Consider the following 17,518-nt stretch of genomic DNA (forward strand, 5'->3'; position numbering starts at 1 on the left):
CTGGGTTATTGCTGTGACATGGTTGCCACGCATGCTGTTGCCGGTGGTTACGTGTTTGGTATGCTTGTGTGTGCACTTCCCCTTTAAGTTGTAGCCTCCCTCTGTCTGGTGCTTTAAGGGTTAACTCCCTGACTGGGTGTGGTCAATTGGCTTATATCTTCTGTGGTTTCCTGGCTGGAGTCAGTTGTACTTCAGCTGTCGGTGCTGGAGCTCTGCTCCAGTCCAGGGTGTTCCATCTGTCCAGTGAGGGCCACCCTTGTGGTCATCAATGTCATCCCGGTGTCTCCTTCCCTTCCTGTTCCTATTTGTATGGAGTGGATTTGTTCAGGGTGTTTGTATGTCTAGTTTGGTGTTACATGTCTGGTGGTGTTTGGTGTCATGTTTGCTAGACATTCCCCTGTCTCATGTTTATTGCAGCTATGGGTGTCCTGGGTTCCTGTGTGGTTTGTGGTGTGTGCTGTGTCCTTAATGTTGGTGTGGACACCAGCACTAGTGCACGGGTTCCAGTCAGTGTGTCTGTGGCAGGTAAGTGTGTTATGGGTTTCGCTTACCTGCCATCTCCATATGCTGTATGTGTTCGCTTCTCCTTGCAGCCTGGCCTCAGATAGAGACTCCTGTTCCTCCATTACTGGGATGAACAGGTCGTCTCTTCCCTGCTCCTTGGTGAGGGATTACCAGGGCGACTTAGGGTCTCTAGGAATCCTGAGTATGAGTCGTCCTACCATCGGGGTCCGCTCATACGGTGAGGAGTAAGGGAGAGGATTAGGGACGCTGTAGGAGGTGACCTGCTCCCTTATTACTCCTTTTGGCCAGGCTGATCCCCTTTTACCCTTTGACACCGCACGTTGGGGGGTTTCCCCCACTCCCCACTGTGACAACTGGACCATCTCTCCTAGCCCGATCACTGTACCGGACCATCCCTCTTAACCCCATCACTGTACCGGACCATCTCTCCTAACTCCATCACTGTACCGGACCATCTCTCCTAGTCCCATCACTGTACTGGACCATCTCTCATAACCCCATCACTGTACTGGACCATCTCTCCTAACCCCATCACTGTACCGGACCATCCCTCTTAACCCCATCACTGTACTGGACCATCTCTCATAACCCCATCACTGTACTGGACCATCTCTCCTAACCCCATCACTGTACCGGACCATCCCTCTTAACCCCATCACTGTACCGGACCATCCCTCCTAACCCCATCACTGTACTGGACCATCTCTCCTAACCCCATCACTGTACCGGACCATCTCTCCTAACCCCATCACTGTACCGGACCATCTCTCCTAGCCCCATCACTGTACTGGTCCATCTCTCCTAACCCCATCACTGTACCGGACCATCTCTCCTAGCCCCATCACTGTACTGGTCCATCTCTCTTAACCCCATCACTGTACCGGACCATCTCTCCTAACACCATCAATGTACTGGACCATCTCTCCTAGCCCCATCACTGTACCGGACCATCTCTCCTAGTCCCATCACTCTATTAGACCATCTCTCCTAGTCCCACCACTGTACTAGACCATCTCTCCTAGCCCCATCACTGTACCGGACCATCTCTCCTAACCCCATCACTGTACCGGACCATCTCTCCTAGTCCCATTACTGTACCGGACCATCTCTCCTAGTCCCATTACTGTACCAGACCATCTCTCCTAACCCCATCACTGTACCAGACAATCTCTCCTAGTCCCATCACTGTACCGGACCATCTCTCCTAGCCACAACACTATACTGGACCATCCACCCTATCTGGATCACCGTACTAGGCCATTGTGCCAATGAAAAGAATCAATGTTAAAGGTGTTGTCCAAGGCCGATTATAAAAAACATAAAACACCAGCTTTCAGGGTGGTTCCCATGCCTGCCTGGCCAGAAGTGTGACGAGCCGTCTACATGCGCGGCTCCACTACTGGCCAATCAATGGCCTCAGTGGTGTTGTGCAGGCTGAGGCCGCTGCGGTGACGTGTGCACATGTCACTATTGAGGCCATCGATTGGCTGGCGGCAGTGATGTGCACATTTGCATTTTGATAAAGTCCACCATTGTGCCTATGCATGATCCATACTTACCCTAAGCCCCCCTGTGTCTGGGAACCTCCACAAGCCTGGCGGAGCCACCCACTTATGGGAGGGCCCAAATTTACTAGGGCTGTCTTTGAAAAAAAAAAAAAACTATAATGCCCCCCAAAATGCCCGAGGGGGACGAGCCTCCCTAGCGTCACCCGCATTGCAGCCTGCTATTGGCTTTGCCGACAGTTAACCCCCACCCACCCCCCCTTGTCTCCAGATGTTTTGACCCACACGATGGGGAGATGCAGTGACGGCCATGCGGGCATCAGGAGCGATGTGGGTGCTGGGGGGGTGAAGTATCACCTGTATGTGGTGCCCAGGCATTATAGGTGTTGGAGAACCCCTTTATGGACCGACCCTGCAAATTCAAGACTGTTGACAACTACAGTAGGATGACCACAGCTCCATTCTCATAGGGGCACGTCCATTTTCATGACCCCAGGGGGGGGTCCCAGCGCCCAGCCCACCAGAGATCATACATTTATCACCTATCCTGTGCATTGTGGATGAAGGCTGCTGCTGCTGCTGAGAAAACCCCTCAGGTTTTGATGGCCATTTGTCTCCAGTTATCTCCGCCTAAGAACAGTGACGTCACCCACGCAGACCTGACGTGGACCTTCCAGCTGCTGCAACTAACAACAACCGCACGTCTCCAAGGAGCCGGCGTGTCCCTGCCGAGTGACGTCATCACCCACACTCCCCGCCCCTCACCCATCCAGCACGCCGGGTCAGCGTTAGCTCCGCCCCACAGTTCACCGCCCACCCGTCCATAGCCCCGCCCAGTCCCCCGAAGGCTCGGCGTTAGAGTCGGCTAGTCGTAGGTGCACAGGCGCACACGCCGAGCTCCGGGCTGGAAGTGACAGACGTTCTCCTGGGAGCTCTTCTGGAGGACGCCACATACATGTACTGAGGGGACGCCATAAAGTAAGCGGCTGCTCCTGCCTCTGACTGTCTGTTGCTGTGTGACTGTGGGCATGGCTTTATTATTATGAAGTGTATATTATTCTGAGGCTTCCCTGTGTACTGTAGCGTCTGCCTGGAAGTTGTGTGCAGGTCTTACTACATCTATACACTACTGTGTGCATGATTTATATTTTGGTCCTTTATCATAGCACTTCTCAGGTGTCGCAATAATTTTTTCAAATTTCCCAATCTTCCTTGCGATCCTGGCCAGATCGGCTTGCAAAGGGTTAAGTCCGCCACTGAGTTTGCATTGCTCTGTATGTGATTTATAGCTTGTTGCTCCTATGAAAGAGCAAAGTTCTTGGCGCTCATTGGTGCCTTGTCTGCATGGCATGGAGGCGCCTATTAAACCTTTGCCAATGAGGCGTCAGATCTTAGATTTTGGGATTGTCCCTTTTTTTTTATGTATGGGCGCTGCCTGGGGCCCCAGAGCAATGGTTGGGGGCCAAATGGTACCATAGATCTGTATAGGGTTGAGCTCGATTCTCAAATACGGAGGTCCGGGCGCTCTGCGTACTGTCATAGGATGTTTCCCACCATGGACATTCACGTTATAGGTGATATCCGATCACCGGGACCCCCCAAAGGTCAGTAGTAGGGAGGGGGGGGGGGGTGTCTCACGAGCCTCCTGTACCTGCTCACCTCGTTGGTCGAGCATGCCTGTCGGCGCCGCATTCAATGTGTTTCGGACGGAAAGAGGCAGCCTGCCCTGTAGACGTTAAATGATCAAAAACGCGTGGAAAAAATTCTGCCACTAGGGGGAGCTTACTGACTATAGTTTTATACAACTTCTACTGAGTCTAAGGGTCTATTTACAGAAGTGTTTTTTGAGTGGTCGATTTAAAGTTTGGTTTATAACATTTCGATACGGTTGTTAAATCCGTGGTAAAAAAAAAAACCTTAAAGGTATGTAAATAGTCCCATATTGCCCAGACCTGGTGGTATGGGCATCTGAACTGCCATCTTGTGGTCTTACTACACACACACACACACAGACTACACGTTGTGAAAGTGTAACATTAAAAAACGGGTAACATTTCTAGTTATTTCATCCAAGATAAATCCCAGGAACCATCTAGTCAATGGATCTTCAAGGGGTTGTCCAGGATTAGTAAGGCAAAGCTGATTTCTTCCAAAAATGGTCCACAAAGTATTACAGATGAGCCACCTTTACGCCAGTACCGTTGAGCTGCAGTAACCAGATTTGTCCACCACATAGGGAATGGCGCTGTGTAATTCCGGAGACGATCCGAACAGCTGATATTTGTTTGTTGCATGGGTTCAGATATTGATGGCCTGTCCTGAGCATAGATCATCTATATAAAAGGGATGGTGAGCCCCTTTAAGCTCACCATACACATTAGATAAATGTTGGCCAGGCCTGCCGATATTTGACAGGACCAGTCAACCATCTGATGTGCATGGGGGCCTCTTGATTCAGAGGAGATAAGGATAAGGGAGTTGGATTTCAACTTCCCAGTCCTTTTTTATTGTCAAGGAGATAAGCCTTTTTTCTGGAGGAGTCTGGCAGTGGCTCTCGCCCAGTTCAGGGCATGTGCATACTTGATCACTCTGAATATACATGTGTATGGAGGTCCCAAGAAAGAGAGCTTTCAGTCGAATAAGCCTTTGTCCAAGAGCTATCTAATGTGTATGGCCGTCCTTAGACCCACCAGTAATAATACCTTTGGTGGCCCACATCTCCAGCCTGTGGTATAAGTACATGTCCATCCATAGCTCTGCCATGAATAGGGGCTACGAGGTTATTGGTGAAATGAAGAAAGAAAGGGATGAACCCCAGTAGAAGGTATTCCACATTACCGTTATCATCTTGTAGGGTTGTCCTCTGGTGGACATCTGTGGTTTTTCAAGATGTCAGAAGGTGGGCCTACCAAACTTCTTTGATGGCTCCGTCCAAAACGGCATTGGTTCCAGGCTTTAGATCATGGTACAAAAAATAGAGATTCCAACATTTATTGGAGGGCCTCATACAATATAAAGTGTAGTGAACACGGCAGTGAGGGTCACCGATCAGCTTAGACCTGATGACTCCTATGTTGTTCGCTAAAGGTGTCCATGCACCATAACTCCCCCTCCTGCCAAGCAAGAACGTATTCTCAATAGGGAGAGGGCAATAAGTCTGACTTCTCTGATAGTAGCTGGTCTCCCATAAGGACAGAGGAGCAGATTCTTTCTTGCCCGGCATCTGCTGTTAAATGACTGTTGGGACACCCCCATTCACATAAGATGGTCAGCCAGTCCTGCTGAAGTCAGCGGGTTTGATTGACCTTCGTCTAGTGCAGGGATCGGCAACCTCCTGCCATCCAGCTGTTCTGAAACTACAACTCCCAGAATCCTCCTTTCACTTCAGTGAGAGTTACAAGAACGTGAGTAAGTTTGCATGCTGAGAGTTGTATTTTCCCAACAGCTGGAGTACTGAAAGTTGCTGATCCCTGATCTAATGCGTGTGGTCCGCTTAAAGGGGCTTTTCATGAATTAAGTACTGATGGCCTATTCTCAGGTAGGTCATCAATATCTGATTGGTGTTCAGCACCCCCGCCAATCACCTGTATGAAGAGGCTGCAGGGTTTGGACGAGCGCTGTAGCTTCTTCACACTACACCAAGCACAGCTCCCCGCCTAGTATAGTGGCTGTTCTTGGTATTGGAGCTCAATTCCTTTCAGGAAGGAAGAGGCCACATTGCTTGGCCGAGCGCCTTCCAAACAACTGATCGGCGGAGGTTCTGAGAGTCGGACCTCACCGATCAGATAGTGGTGACCTATCTTGAGGAATAAAAAATTCAATTGCGTGAAAAAGTTTACAACTTTCACAGGTTTGCTTTTCGTGAGTCTGACATGTTATGGGATGATACCTGCATGTTCTGAAGACAAAGTCAGTCGTTGAGTAGTTGTCATCCTGTGATCTTTTGTGGAATTAATCTTCCAATTTGCTGCTGGTTCTTTACAAGTTTGCCGTCTAGACTTGTTGAGCTCCTAACATCTAGAATCTGATGTGTTGCTGGTAATAAGATTATCTTTCCTTATGGCAAATCTGCTGTTTTGATCAGACGTAGGTGAAGAGGCTGTCTGGCTTTGAGTCTGGTTTTCATGTTCCCCATTAAACATGGCAAGGAGAAGGCTCATTCCACCACTTTTATGGTATCTGTGGAAGAGCAGAGGCATCAGATGGTTGGTAGGATCTACCAGTCAATCTGCTTTGAGTTGAACGTCCAAAACTGCATTGAAAGTGATCTTCAGCGGTGGGTGGGCATCCTGAAGAAGATGTCTACAGGTGGTTCATTATATCTAGTCTCTATTGCCATCTTAAAGGGTACCTCCATTGTTGTTGGCTTCTCTTCTCTCATCCTAGAAGATGGTCGGCTTCACTGCTTTGAGGTAGGGAATTCCAATTCAGCACGTAACATTGGAGGTCCTCTTTAATAGAACATTAGTATGGATACTCTTCCTGGAACAGTTTGCACTGGTTGAGGCAAGGACAAGGCTTTTTTTATTTTAATCTTTTACGAATGAATAGTCCGTGTATTCAGTCATTAGCCTGGCACTGGTATTGCTGCTGGTGGCAACACCCCTCCACCTCGCCAAATGAGTCCTCCATCAAATGAGTATATTCTTAACTCTCACAGCTGATACTTATTACGCTTCCCTACTCTTTGCACCAAGGACACATGCCCCAATAGAGTACGAAGTATACATTTATAAGTTTATTTTTATTATTATTAACCTGATTTTTGTTCTTTGCAGTCTCCTCCAGGATGGCCTCCTCCATCAAGGCTCTCCAGCAGTGGTGCAAGCAGCAATGCAATGGATATCGTGACGTGAGCATCACGAATATGACCACATCGTTCAGGGACGGGCTGGCTTTCTGTGCCATTCTACATAAACACAGGCCTGACCTCATGTAAGTATCTCCCCAGATGTCTTCAGACCCTTGTCTCATTTCTATGACCCCTCTTGACTGGACACTTGGTCCTTATGGAAGTGTGTGGAGACTGAGGGGGAGTGCCTCACGTGCCATAAGGGCCACCTCACATTAGGATATAAGACTGTGGGGAACCTTCAATGTTGCTGATGTTCTCTTGTCCTGCAGAGGCATAAAACCGATGGCAGGAGACACAGCCGTCAGCTTGAGGGGGGGGGGGGGTTCTCTTGCGGAAGCAACTGTATGATGCCCAAGGGCCTATTTACGTAGCAGAAGGTTTGGTTGCCTTTAGGGATGAGTGAATCGACTTCGGATGAAACATCCGAAGTCGATTTGCAGAAAACTTTGTTATTAGAATGTATTGGCTCCAATGAGCCGAAGTTATTGCTCCGCGAAGTCTCGCGAGACTTTGGGTAATAGCTTCATAAGTTAATTTGTACGGTAAAAAAACATTTCTCGAACCAGAGTTCGGGAAATGTTTTTTTTTATCGTACAGATTAATTTATGAAGCTATTACCCGAAGTCTCGCGAGACTTCGCGGAGCAATAACTTCGGCTCATTGGAGCCAATACATTCTAATACTGTACGGAGCTTCTGCTCCGTACAGTATTGGAACAAACTTTTATACAAATCGACTTCGCTCATCCCTAGTTGCCTTCCATAACTGTACCCCCTACTGCGGTTTCTCCTGCTATTAGGTGTAAATTTCTCTACTGCCAGTCTGTTTCAGTCACGGGCGGCTTATAGGTTCGGATCTGATCTGTTCTGAACTTCTGTTTCCCACCCATCTGCATCAGTCTCTTAAAGTGGATGTGCCACAAAACGCATCCTACATTTTTCAAACCAGCATCTAATACTTTTGTAATTGCATGTAATTAAAAATGTACTATAGTTATTGAGTTATTCAATAAAATGTATCTGTATAGCGCCACCTGCTGTTTGTTCTTTTTCTTATATTTATTTTTATTTTTTTGTCCCTCTCGCTGAGGTGGTCGCACATGTTTAGTCTACATTTTAAACTGCCACCAGCTATGAGTAGAGGTGGCATGTAACAAGGAGAGAGCTGCAGCAGACAGGACATGCCCCCTGAGAAAGGACACAGCTCATGCTCACATGAAATTAATCTAGCAGAGCAATGAAAATGGGAGATCTCTGGATCCATATGAGGTACCGGGCTGGTTCTAGCTTTGCTGGAAAGAGACTATCATGTACTATGTGATGTCTAATTTTCATTTTTATAACCCCTGACTCATCAATGCAGGTCAGTCAGCCTAAGGCTCCATTCACACGTCCGCAAATGGGTCCGCATCCGTTCCGCAATTTTGCAGAACGGGTGCGGACCCATTCATTTTCTATAGGGACGGAATGGAATGCGGACAGCAGCACACAGTGTGCTGTCAGCATTTGCGGAGCGCGGCCCCGCTCTTCAGGTCCGCAGCTCCGCAAAAGATAGAATATGTCCTATTCTTGTCCGCATCTTGCGGACAAGAAGAGGCATTTCTATAGGGGTGCCGGGCGGGTGTGTTGCGGATCCGCAGTTTGCGGGTCCGCAACACACCACGTACGTGTGAATGGAGCCTTAGGGTGGCGAGGGGAGCTCTCAGACTGCCCTAAATTAGGGGCCTAGCGGCAACTGCGACTGCTCTGACCCCTATAGCTATGCCACTGCTGGTGCCTCACACGTCAGTGATCTCCTGTCTTGGGATTTACACCTCAGTGATGTCATACATTGTGCCTCACGCCTCAGTGATGTCAGTATATGGTGCCTCATAACTTAGTGATGAGCTATATTCTGGTGGCATCCACTGAACCTCTAAACTCACTGTCATATAGCTCATACCACTGGTTGCAATGTATCGGCTTGGAGTCCAGGCAGTTAAGCTCAGATTATCACCTAGACAGGGTACAGTAGTACCAATCTTGCGCTTGATGATGTCATGTGATCAAGCCAGACAATCGCAGGACGTTTTGACCATATGATTGCGCTAGAGTGGGCAAGACAGCTCATGTGACCCGTGGTCGCAGTAAACGATGCATCGACACTCGCAGATGAAGAGGAGGACCAGTAGAGGTGCTGTGTCCCAGCGCTGCCTATGAACACTCTTTGTGGTATGGCCAAATGGAAAAAAAAACAAAAAAAAAAATGTTCCATTCACTGACAGCAAGCAGGGAGGATTTCAACTATAAAGTTTTTGGACAGTTGTATTGCTTTACATTATATAATATGAAAGGCTGTGCGTGTCATTAGATGAACATAAAAGTTGAAATGAATGGGGCCGAACTGCAATACAGCGCACGACCTGTAGACAGGTGTGGCGCTGTTAGGGGGGGGGGGAGATAAAGCAACCATGCTTTTCCAATCCTGCACAATCACTTTAAATTTTATATCTTTTTAAGACCTGCACTTGCACCAGATTTAGATCATCGGCTATACGGTGCACGGGGTGATGACTCGGGTATGGCGGAATAACGCAGGTGGCACTTTTCTTACCATGTGTCCCGGGGCATCAGCGTGGAAATAATGTCTCCTGGTGATTCAGAATTGAACCTGTCTGAGATCGTCAGTTTTACCCTGAAGAAAGGGCGTGACTCGGCCTCAGAAGTGAATGTGGCATTCAGGAGGCTCGGTGAGAATGAGCGCTTTGTGTGGGCAGCGCTGGAAAATGTGAAAACAGCCCGTCACCGAGCAGCGCGGATGAATGTCCAGCCTGTTCTGTGCGCCAGCAGCGTCCATGCCAGGCCAGAATGCATCTCATGATGTCACTGGTAAATATGTGCCCAGCAGATGACCTGAATAACAGAGCGGGGTGACATCAGTGGTTTTTCCAGCATACACATCACATGGGTTTGCCGCACTACACAGTCCTCACATTAGTCTTGCCTTTAAGGGCCATTCACACGTCCGTAATAATGGGTCCGCGTCCGTTCTGCAAATTGCGGACCCACTCATTCTGTATGGGGCAGGAATGGATGCGGACAGCACACAGTGTGCCGTCCACATCCGCATTTCCGGATCGCGCCGCCGATCTTCCGGTCCGCGACCCCGGAAAAAAAATAGAACATGTCCTTTTCTTGTCTGCAATTGCGGACGAGAATAGGCATTTCTATGGGGGTGGCGGCCGGGTGTACTGCGGATCCGCAATGCACTACGGACGTGTGAATGGATCCTTAAAGGGGTTGTCCAGGATTTCGATATCCTATTCTCAGGATAGGAGGGTCCAACACCTGGCACCCCTGCCAATCGGCTGTTTAGTTTGCACTCCACAGCTCCGTCCATTGAGTAGTGGACGGAGCTGGTAACTGCAGCGCTGCACCCATTCACTGCAGTCCATCCACTACACCAGGGGTAGGCAACCTCTAGCTCTCCAGCTGTTGTGAAACTACAACTCCCAGCGGGCTTACCTGCTCTGCTCTTCTCAGAACTCCAATAAAAATGAATGGAGCATGCTGGGAGTTGTAGTTTCACAACCGCTGGAGTGCCGAAGGTTGCTGAGCCCTGCACTACACAATAAGTGGAGTTGTGCAGTTCCGGCACTGAAGCCACAAGGTAACAGCTGATCGGGGTCGGGGGGGATGGGGGGGTGGTACATGGTGGTGGACCTCTGCCAGTCTGATACGGATAGGCCATCGATATTAAAATCCCGGACAACCCCTTTAAGGCTGTGTTCACATTTCCACAGTTTTTGACAAAAAAAATGGCATCCATTGCTCGTCTACCTGTCAAAATGATAGCCCCTGTGATGGAAATGGACTTTTAAGGGGGTCTGTTGGGTGCCATTGTGTCTTTTATAGGACAGATTCAGCACTCTGGCTGTATTCCTTTGACTGAGCCAAACAGGGTCCCACTCGGCAGAAGCGCATGCGCAGTGTATTCCTGACCGCTGAGGTCACATGCTGTATCCCGGTACGTCACATCTGCTGTTTGTAAATAAGCAGTGGCAGGGACCGCGCCAGGGCCGTTCTCTGAAAGGGGCGGGTATAACGTGATTTCTATTTTTTTTAAGTCATTGTAGTTCTTGCCACAGATTTTTAATGATCTCAGACAACCCCTTTAAGGCTTAGGATCACCATAACTTCAGTCACCTGTTGTGCTAAACCTGTAACGTGTGACATCGGAGCTGCCGGAAACCTGACCATACATATATAATATGGACACTACGTGAAGATGGCGGCGCAGCCCTGCCTCTCTGTATCATCTCCTGTCACAGTTTAAGAAGGGAGTTTTGCTTCTTACACTTGGAATTTCTAGTTAGTCACGAAGTTTTAAAGGAACCTGTCACGTTCGTTAAACGTGGCGGCCGATCTGCAGGCAGCACGTTATGGAGCTGAGGATAGACCGTCCAAACCCTGGACATATGGTCTAATCTGGCCGTAGACACTAGCTGCATGACGGTCAAACACTCGATTATGGTGGAATTGGACAAGCGTTCTCCGTGTCGGATCAGTTTTTTTTTTCTTCTGTGGCTCGTATGCGAAAACATGCACTTCAATAGGGCCGCAAAAAACCAGAAATGACCCAGTGTGTATTCCGTGTTCATAAGGGCACATGGCCGTGCTGCAAAAAACAGAACCCGTCCTATTATTTTCCGCAATATGGACAAGGACAGGACTGTTCTGTTAGGGTCCGACCCTTCCGTAAAATGCGGGACGCACGTGGCTGGTATCTGTGTTTTGCGGGTCTGCAATTTGCAGGACCAAAAGCAAAGGGACCTGTCTCTCCCAGCGTGATGACTCGGGTCCTTATTATTTTTTTTTATGTTAACCCCTGACAGGCCATTTTAATGAGTGTACCCGTTTTTAACATCCATTAGACGGGTGCACTCCTGTCTAAGTGGCCGTTAAAAACTGTTCCAGTGGGAGTCCGACTGGCCGTAAAAATGGACAAATATATAGGACATGTCGTATTTTTGGACGGCTCCTATTTGCAGACTTCAATGGTTCTGAAAACGGCCGTGTGTCAGCTGTTTAAAAAAACTTCTGTCATGCGTCCGTTTTACACTGTTGTGTGAATGAAGCCTTATTGTCTTTATTCCAACTCCGACATAACGTGCCGCCTCCTGCTGATCCTTTATAACGCACCGCCTCCTGCTGATCCTTTATAACGCGCCGCCTCCCGCTGATCCTTTATAACGCGCCGCCTCCCGCTGATCCTTTATAACGCGCCGCCTCCCGCTGATCCTTTATAACGCGCCGCCTCCCGCTGATCCTTTATAACGCGCCGCCTCCCGCTGATCCTTTATAACGCGCCGCCTCCCGCTGATCCTTTATAACGCGCCGCCTCCCGCTGATCCTTTATAACGCGCCGCCTCCCGCTGATCCTTTATAACGCGCCGCCTCCCGCTGATCCTTTATAACGCGCCGCCTCCCGCTGATCCTTTATAACGCGCCGCCTCCCGCTGATCCTTTATAACGCGCCGCCTCCCGCTGATCCTTTATAACGCGCCGCCTCCCGCTGATCCTTTATAACGCGCCGCCTCCCGCTGATCCTTTATAACGCGCCGCCTCCCGCTGATCCTTTATAACGCGCCGCCTCCCGCTGATCCTTTATAACGCGCCGCCTCCCGCTGATCCTTTATAACGCGCCGCCTCCCGCTGATCCTTTATAACGCGCCGCCTCCCGCTGATCCTTTATAACGCGCCGCCTCCCGCTGATCCTTTATAACGCGCCGCCTCCCGCTGATCCTTTATAACGCGCCGCCTCCCGCTGATCCTTTATAACGCGCCGCCTCCCGCTGATCCTTTATAACGCGCCGCCTCCCGCTGATCCTTTATAACGCGCCGCCTCCCGCTGATCCTTTATAACGCGCCGCCTCCCGCTGATCCTTTATAACGCGCCGCCTCCCGCTGATCCTTTATAACGCGCCGCCTCCCGCTGATCCTTTGGTCTGGGTGAAGGTTGTGGAGGGTGATGTCAGGTGTTTGCTTTGTAGGTGTTCCGTCGTCGCCTGTGGCCATAGTGCGCTGACAGCCGGTGATCACATCACCTGTCACAGTGCAGGAAGGTGCACTAAATCCCTTTGCACCAGCACAACCGTTCCTTGAAGTATGACGGCCGTCGGCAGGAATTTCACATGAATCATTTCTACATCCGCTGCAAGAACCGAACCCCACGACACAGCGCTGGAGTTCAGTAGGGGATTACTTCTTAATTGTGCCATCTAAAGAGGTCCTCCGGACATGCCTGTCTCAGTAACGACTTGCCTGAAATAACATATGGCACTGTTTCTTATAACTCTGCCTTGGATTGTTCCTCTGTTATTCCTCCTGAACATGTATCAAATAAATTTACTGCTGGGTGTCACCATTCCCCTCATCAAAGAGATGTGTCACAGCACAGTCTGAAAAGACAGTGTAAAGGGTCCATTCACACATCCGCAATTTCGTTCCGCATTTTGCGGAACGGAATTGCGGACCCATTCATTTCTATGGGACCCGGAATTGCGGATCCGCACTTCCGGGTCCGCAATTCCGATCCCGAAAAATATAGAACATGTCCTATTCTTGTCCGCATTTGCGGACAAGAATAGGCATTTTCTATTAAGTGCCGGCGATGTGCGGACCGCAAAATGCGGAACGCACTTCGCCGATGTCCGTGTTTTGCGGATCCACACACACGGACGTGTGAATGTAGCCTTAGGGTCCATTCACACGTCCGTAAGTGTTTTGCGGATCCGCACATCACAGACACTATAATAGAAAATGCCTTTTCTGGTCCGCAATTGCGGACAAGAATAGGACATGTTCTATTTTTTCCAGGAACGAAATTGCGGATCCCGAAAAAACGGATGCGGATCCAGGAAATGTGGATTTGCATCCGTTCCAGTCCCATTGAAAGTGAATAAGTCTGCAAATTGCAGAACGAATGCGGACCCAAATTACGGACGTGTGAATGGACCCTAAGAGTACGAATGGACACCCTCATCTATTCATTCATTCGTTTCTAGGAGGAATTATGGAGGAATAGCGCAAGGTGTTATAATATGGGGAATATTTACTGAAATTGAGATGTCAGGAGAACGGACACGTCCTCTAAATGCTGAGCTGGCAGGCACAATTGGCCCATCTAAATTGCCAAAGTGCCAATCAGGTGGTCTTTGGAAGCCAGGCACAATTCCCTAACTGTTGGGAAAAGAGCTCAAATGACCCCTCTGCTGAATGACTGGTGGAATCGCAGAGGGAAGGCAAATGTGGCAACCAAGTTTTTATCTCCTTCAAATGGTATTATTTAGGGTATCCACAGATTGAAGGGCTGTAGCACAGTGCCATACATATGAGTGTGGTGGTGTCTGGTACTGCAGCTCAGTCCTATTCACATGCCCATGAGCCGCTGTGTCTGTACCATCAGGGGACATGGCACCGCCTGGAGCACCTCTGCCCCTTCTTTCTTCTGATTGGCTGGGAACTGATCACCAAAACCGCCACTGAAACGTTGATGATGATACAAGCATAGGACATCAGTATTTAAGTCCTGGAAAACCCTTTTAAGGCAGCAGTAAAATGAATTTCTGTCTCATGTTAAGGGTCCATTCACACATCCGTGTGTGTTTTGAGGACCGCACATTGCCGGCACTAAGAGAATATGCCTATTCTTGTCCGCAATTTCGATCGGGGCCGCGCGTCGTGCGGCCCCATAGAAATGTATGGGTCCGCAATTCCGTTCCGCAAAAATGCGTAATGGAATTGCGGATGTGTGAATGGACCCTAAAGGGGTTGTCTGACATTGGACAAAATCTAGTTGGAGGAAATGCCATGAAGACGCGTTTCTCACCTGGTACATGCCCGACCCAACTCCCACCATGCCCTACTGTAGGCTGATAGCTGTAGACTGTCCGGGCATGATGGGAGTTGTAGTTTTTCAACAGCTGGAGAGCCTCAGGTAGGCCATCCCTGCTCTAGTCCATGAAGCTTTGTTTAGTTGCCGCCGTGTTGTAGTGACCTCTGCCGCTAAATAAGCATAGCCTTGCAGGTGGTGACCAGAGCGACGGCGCTGCAACAGCAGGGGATTTACCAGGTAAGTAAAGGATCTTTTTTTTTTTTTTGTCATTTGCCCCCTTGGCTAGATTTTTGGTATGATCTTGGACACCCCCTTTAATTAGTTGTGCAGTGCAATGATGTCTGTGGTTCCCTGTAAGCAGCCATTTGAGGATGCAGTGGAGCCATTGTCACCCATATTAATTTGAGCAGACACCTTAACATTCGCATGCACGTGGCGGAGAAACGAGCCCAAGGTTCCTGCCAATCCTCGCCTCATTTTGTTACCAGGTCTGTGTAAACTCTATCAGAAAGATGTCAAGGAAAGAGCAGCATAGCGGTAAAAAGGCCGTGTTTAAACCGAAATAGGAAGAGGTTGCACATCCTTGGGTCCAATCCAAACAAGGTTAAGAACCGCTGGGTCAGAAAATTGAACATACAGGGCCGGAGCCGGTGAGGAGAGGATGTGCGCTCTCATCCTTGTAAAGTCTGCCGCGCAGGAAGCTCGAGGAAGCCGGATAAAACAATCCTAATGCCTTCTTCTATTTTGGGTGCTGGGGTCTCCGAGTCACGGGGCCTTTCCTCCCGCTTGGTATTTTTTCCTGTGTTGTTCACTGAAGCTGGCTTGTTCTTTTACGTCTGGCTGATATCGAACAGCTGGACTCGCAGATAACGGATCTGTGTATGAGATGTCCTCAGTGGTGGAAAGAAGAGATGCGGCTAAATCCAAGGGTGGGGGGGGGGATATAAAGCAGGGTGTCTGGAAATTGTCCTTGTCAAGCTACTCAATAGGTCTGTCCTTCTCTGGGAGCCCTAAGAGCCGATCTGTCGGTTGTCACCCAGCTTTCCTAGATTCCCGATGGGCAAATGTGCCTCCCGATGATGCAGGTGTCTTGCTGCAAGGTTAGGATTCTCCAGTGCAAAGGAGCAACTGGGGCTGTGGAGCATTACTGCTGTGCGAGAATGGCAGATGTCTTGCTGTAGAGCTAGGATTCTACAGCGCAACGGAGCAACTGAAGAGGGATCTATGGGGCAGTGCAAAGGAGCAACTGGGAGCTGTGGAGCATTGTCTTGCAGCAGAGCTAGGATTCTCCAGTGCAAAGGAGCAACTGAAGGGGGGGGGGGGGCGGTTCTATGGGGCATGCACCTTGGGCGCTAGGTTCCAGGGAGGCACCAACAATCTACTCTGCCTTGGTCAGGGTATTTAGATCATACTCTCCAACTTCCGGGGAGGTTAGGTTGCACTATCGGCATGCCATACCCAGTTTCCTTTGGATCACGCACTTTTCTGTGCTGTGGCACCTGCCCTTCATCTGATGACGCAGCCTCCAGTGCCACACACAACCAGTGGCTAATCTCCGGTAAGTGCCAGGAGGATGCCTCGGCACCTGGGACACTTGCCAACTCTTCTGAGAGGACTCCCCTTTTTTCGGTAGCCTCCCAGACGTTCCAGAAGAGTTGACAAGTATTATTTAGGCTACTTTCACACTAGCGTTTTTTTGCAGAACCGTCATGGATCTGCAAAAACGCTTCCGTTACCATAATACCACTGCATGCATCCGTCATGAACGGTTTCGGTTGTATTATGTCTTATCTAACCATGACGGATCCATCATGAACACCATTGAAAGTCAATGGGGGACGGATCTGTTTTCTATTGTGTCAGAGAAAACGGATCCCTCCCCATTGACTTACGTTGTGTGTCAGGACGGATCTGTCTTGCTCCGCACCACATTGCGGACAGAAAACCGCTGCTTGCAGCGTTATTCTGTCCGGGGTGGGGACGCAACCAAATGGAACCGAATGCATTCTGGTGCACTCCGTTTCGTTCCGTTTTGTCCCCATTGACAATGAATAGGGACAAAACTGAAGCGTTTTCTTCCACTATTGAGATCCTATGACTGATCTCAATAGCGGAATTGAAACGCTAGTGTGTGATATGGGGATAGGGCAGTGGGCTGAAGCTTTGCCTAGGGTAAAACAAGGCTTAGCTACAACTTTTACTGTGTGCCACAGGGACAGTCTCATACCGAGGCCTCCACTACGGAATTGGCCTTCATAAAGGGGGTTCTCCATCAATCTGATTTAACTTGAGAATAAGAATTGAGAAAAAAAAAAGTGGTTTGAGTATTGCCGTGCCTCCATGACAGACTGGTTGCTATGGACATGCTCCTTGACAACCTTGTTTAAAACACCAGTCATTAGGCCTTGTTTCCTTAGCAACCAGTCCTGAAAACTGGAGAAAGTCGGTGTTATCTACTGAGATCTTATAAGTTGGACGCATGATGGTAACCAGATGTTGTACACGGGTTCGGGGACTGAGTCATGTCCCTCCTTCCCTCCTGTTATATATAGCTTGTGGTAGTGTGTGGTCATTGCCCCGGGACTGTCAACATGTGACAGGGCCAAGAAGGTGGAATTTGTGGTTTATGACATGGACCGCATTCGTAGAGCGTCTGCCAGCAATGAGTCTGCAAATTCTTCATGAGAAACTGCTGCTTTGCTGTTAATGTGAACATGTCGAAATAAAAAGTTTTATTCTTCTCATCTCTCCCTTTCTG

The 17,518-nt window shown here is 49.2% G+C and overlaps 1 protein-coding gene across 1 annotated transcript in view; it reads left to right on the top strand.

The window, feature by feature from the left end:
- The first annotated feature begins 2,864 nt into the window (after positions 1-2,864).
- Positions 2,865-17,518, top strand: part of MICALL2 (MICAL like 2) — a 50,539-nt gene continuing 35,885 nt past the window's right edge. The window contains exons 1-2 of the mRNA XM_040439751.1: positions 2,865-3,008; positions 6,809-6,965. Of these exons, the coding sequence (XP_040295685.1) occupies positions 6,820-6,965 (146 nt within the window). The 5' untranslated portion in view covers positions 2,865-3,008; positions 6,809-6,819. The remainder of the gene's footprint in view (positions 3,009-6,808; positions 6,966-17,518) is intronic.

Source organism: Bufo bufo, chromosome 7, assembly GCF_905171765.1.
Source record: "Bufo bufo chromosome 7, aBufBuf1.1, whole genome shotgun sequence".
In the NCBI taxonomy this organism is placed as follows: Eukaryota; Metazoa; Chordata; class Amphibia; order Anura; family Bufonidae; genus Bufo; species Bufo bufo.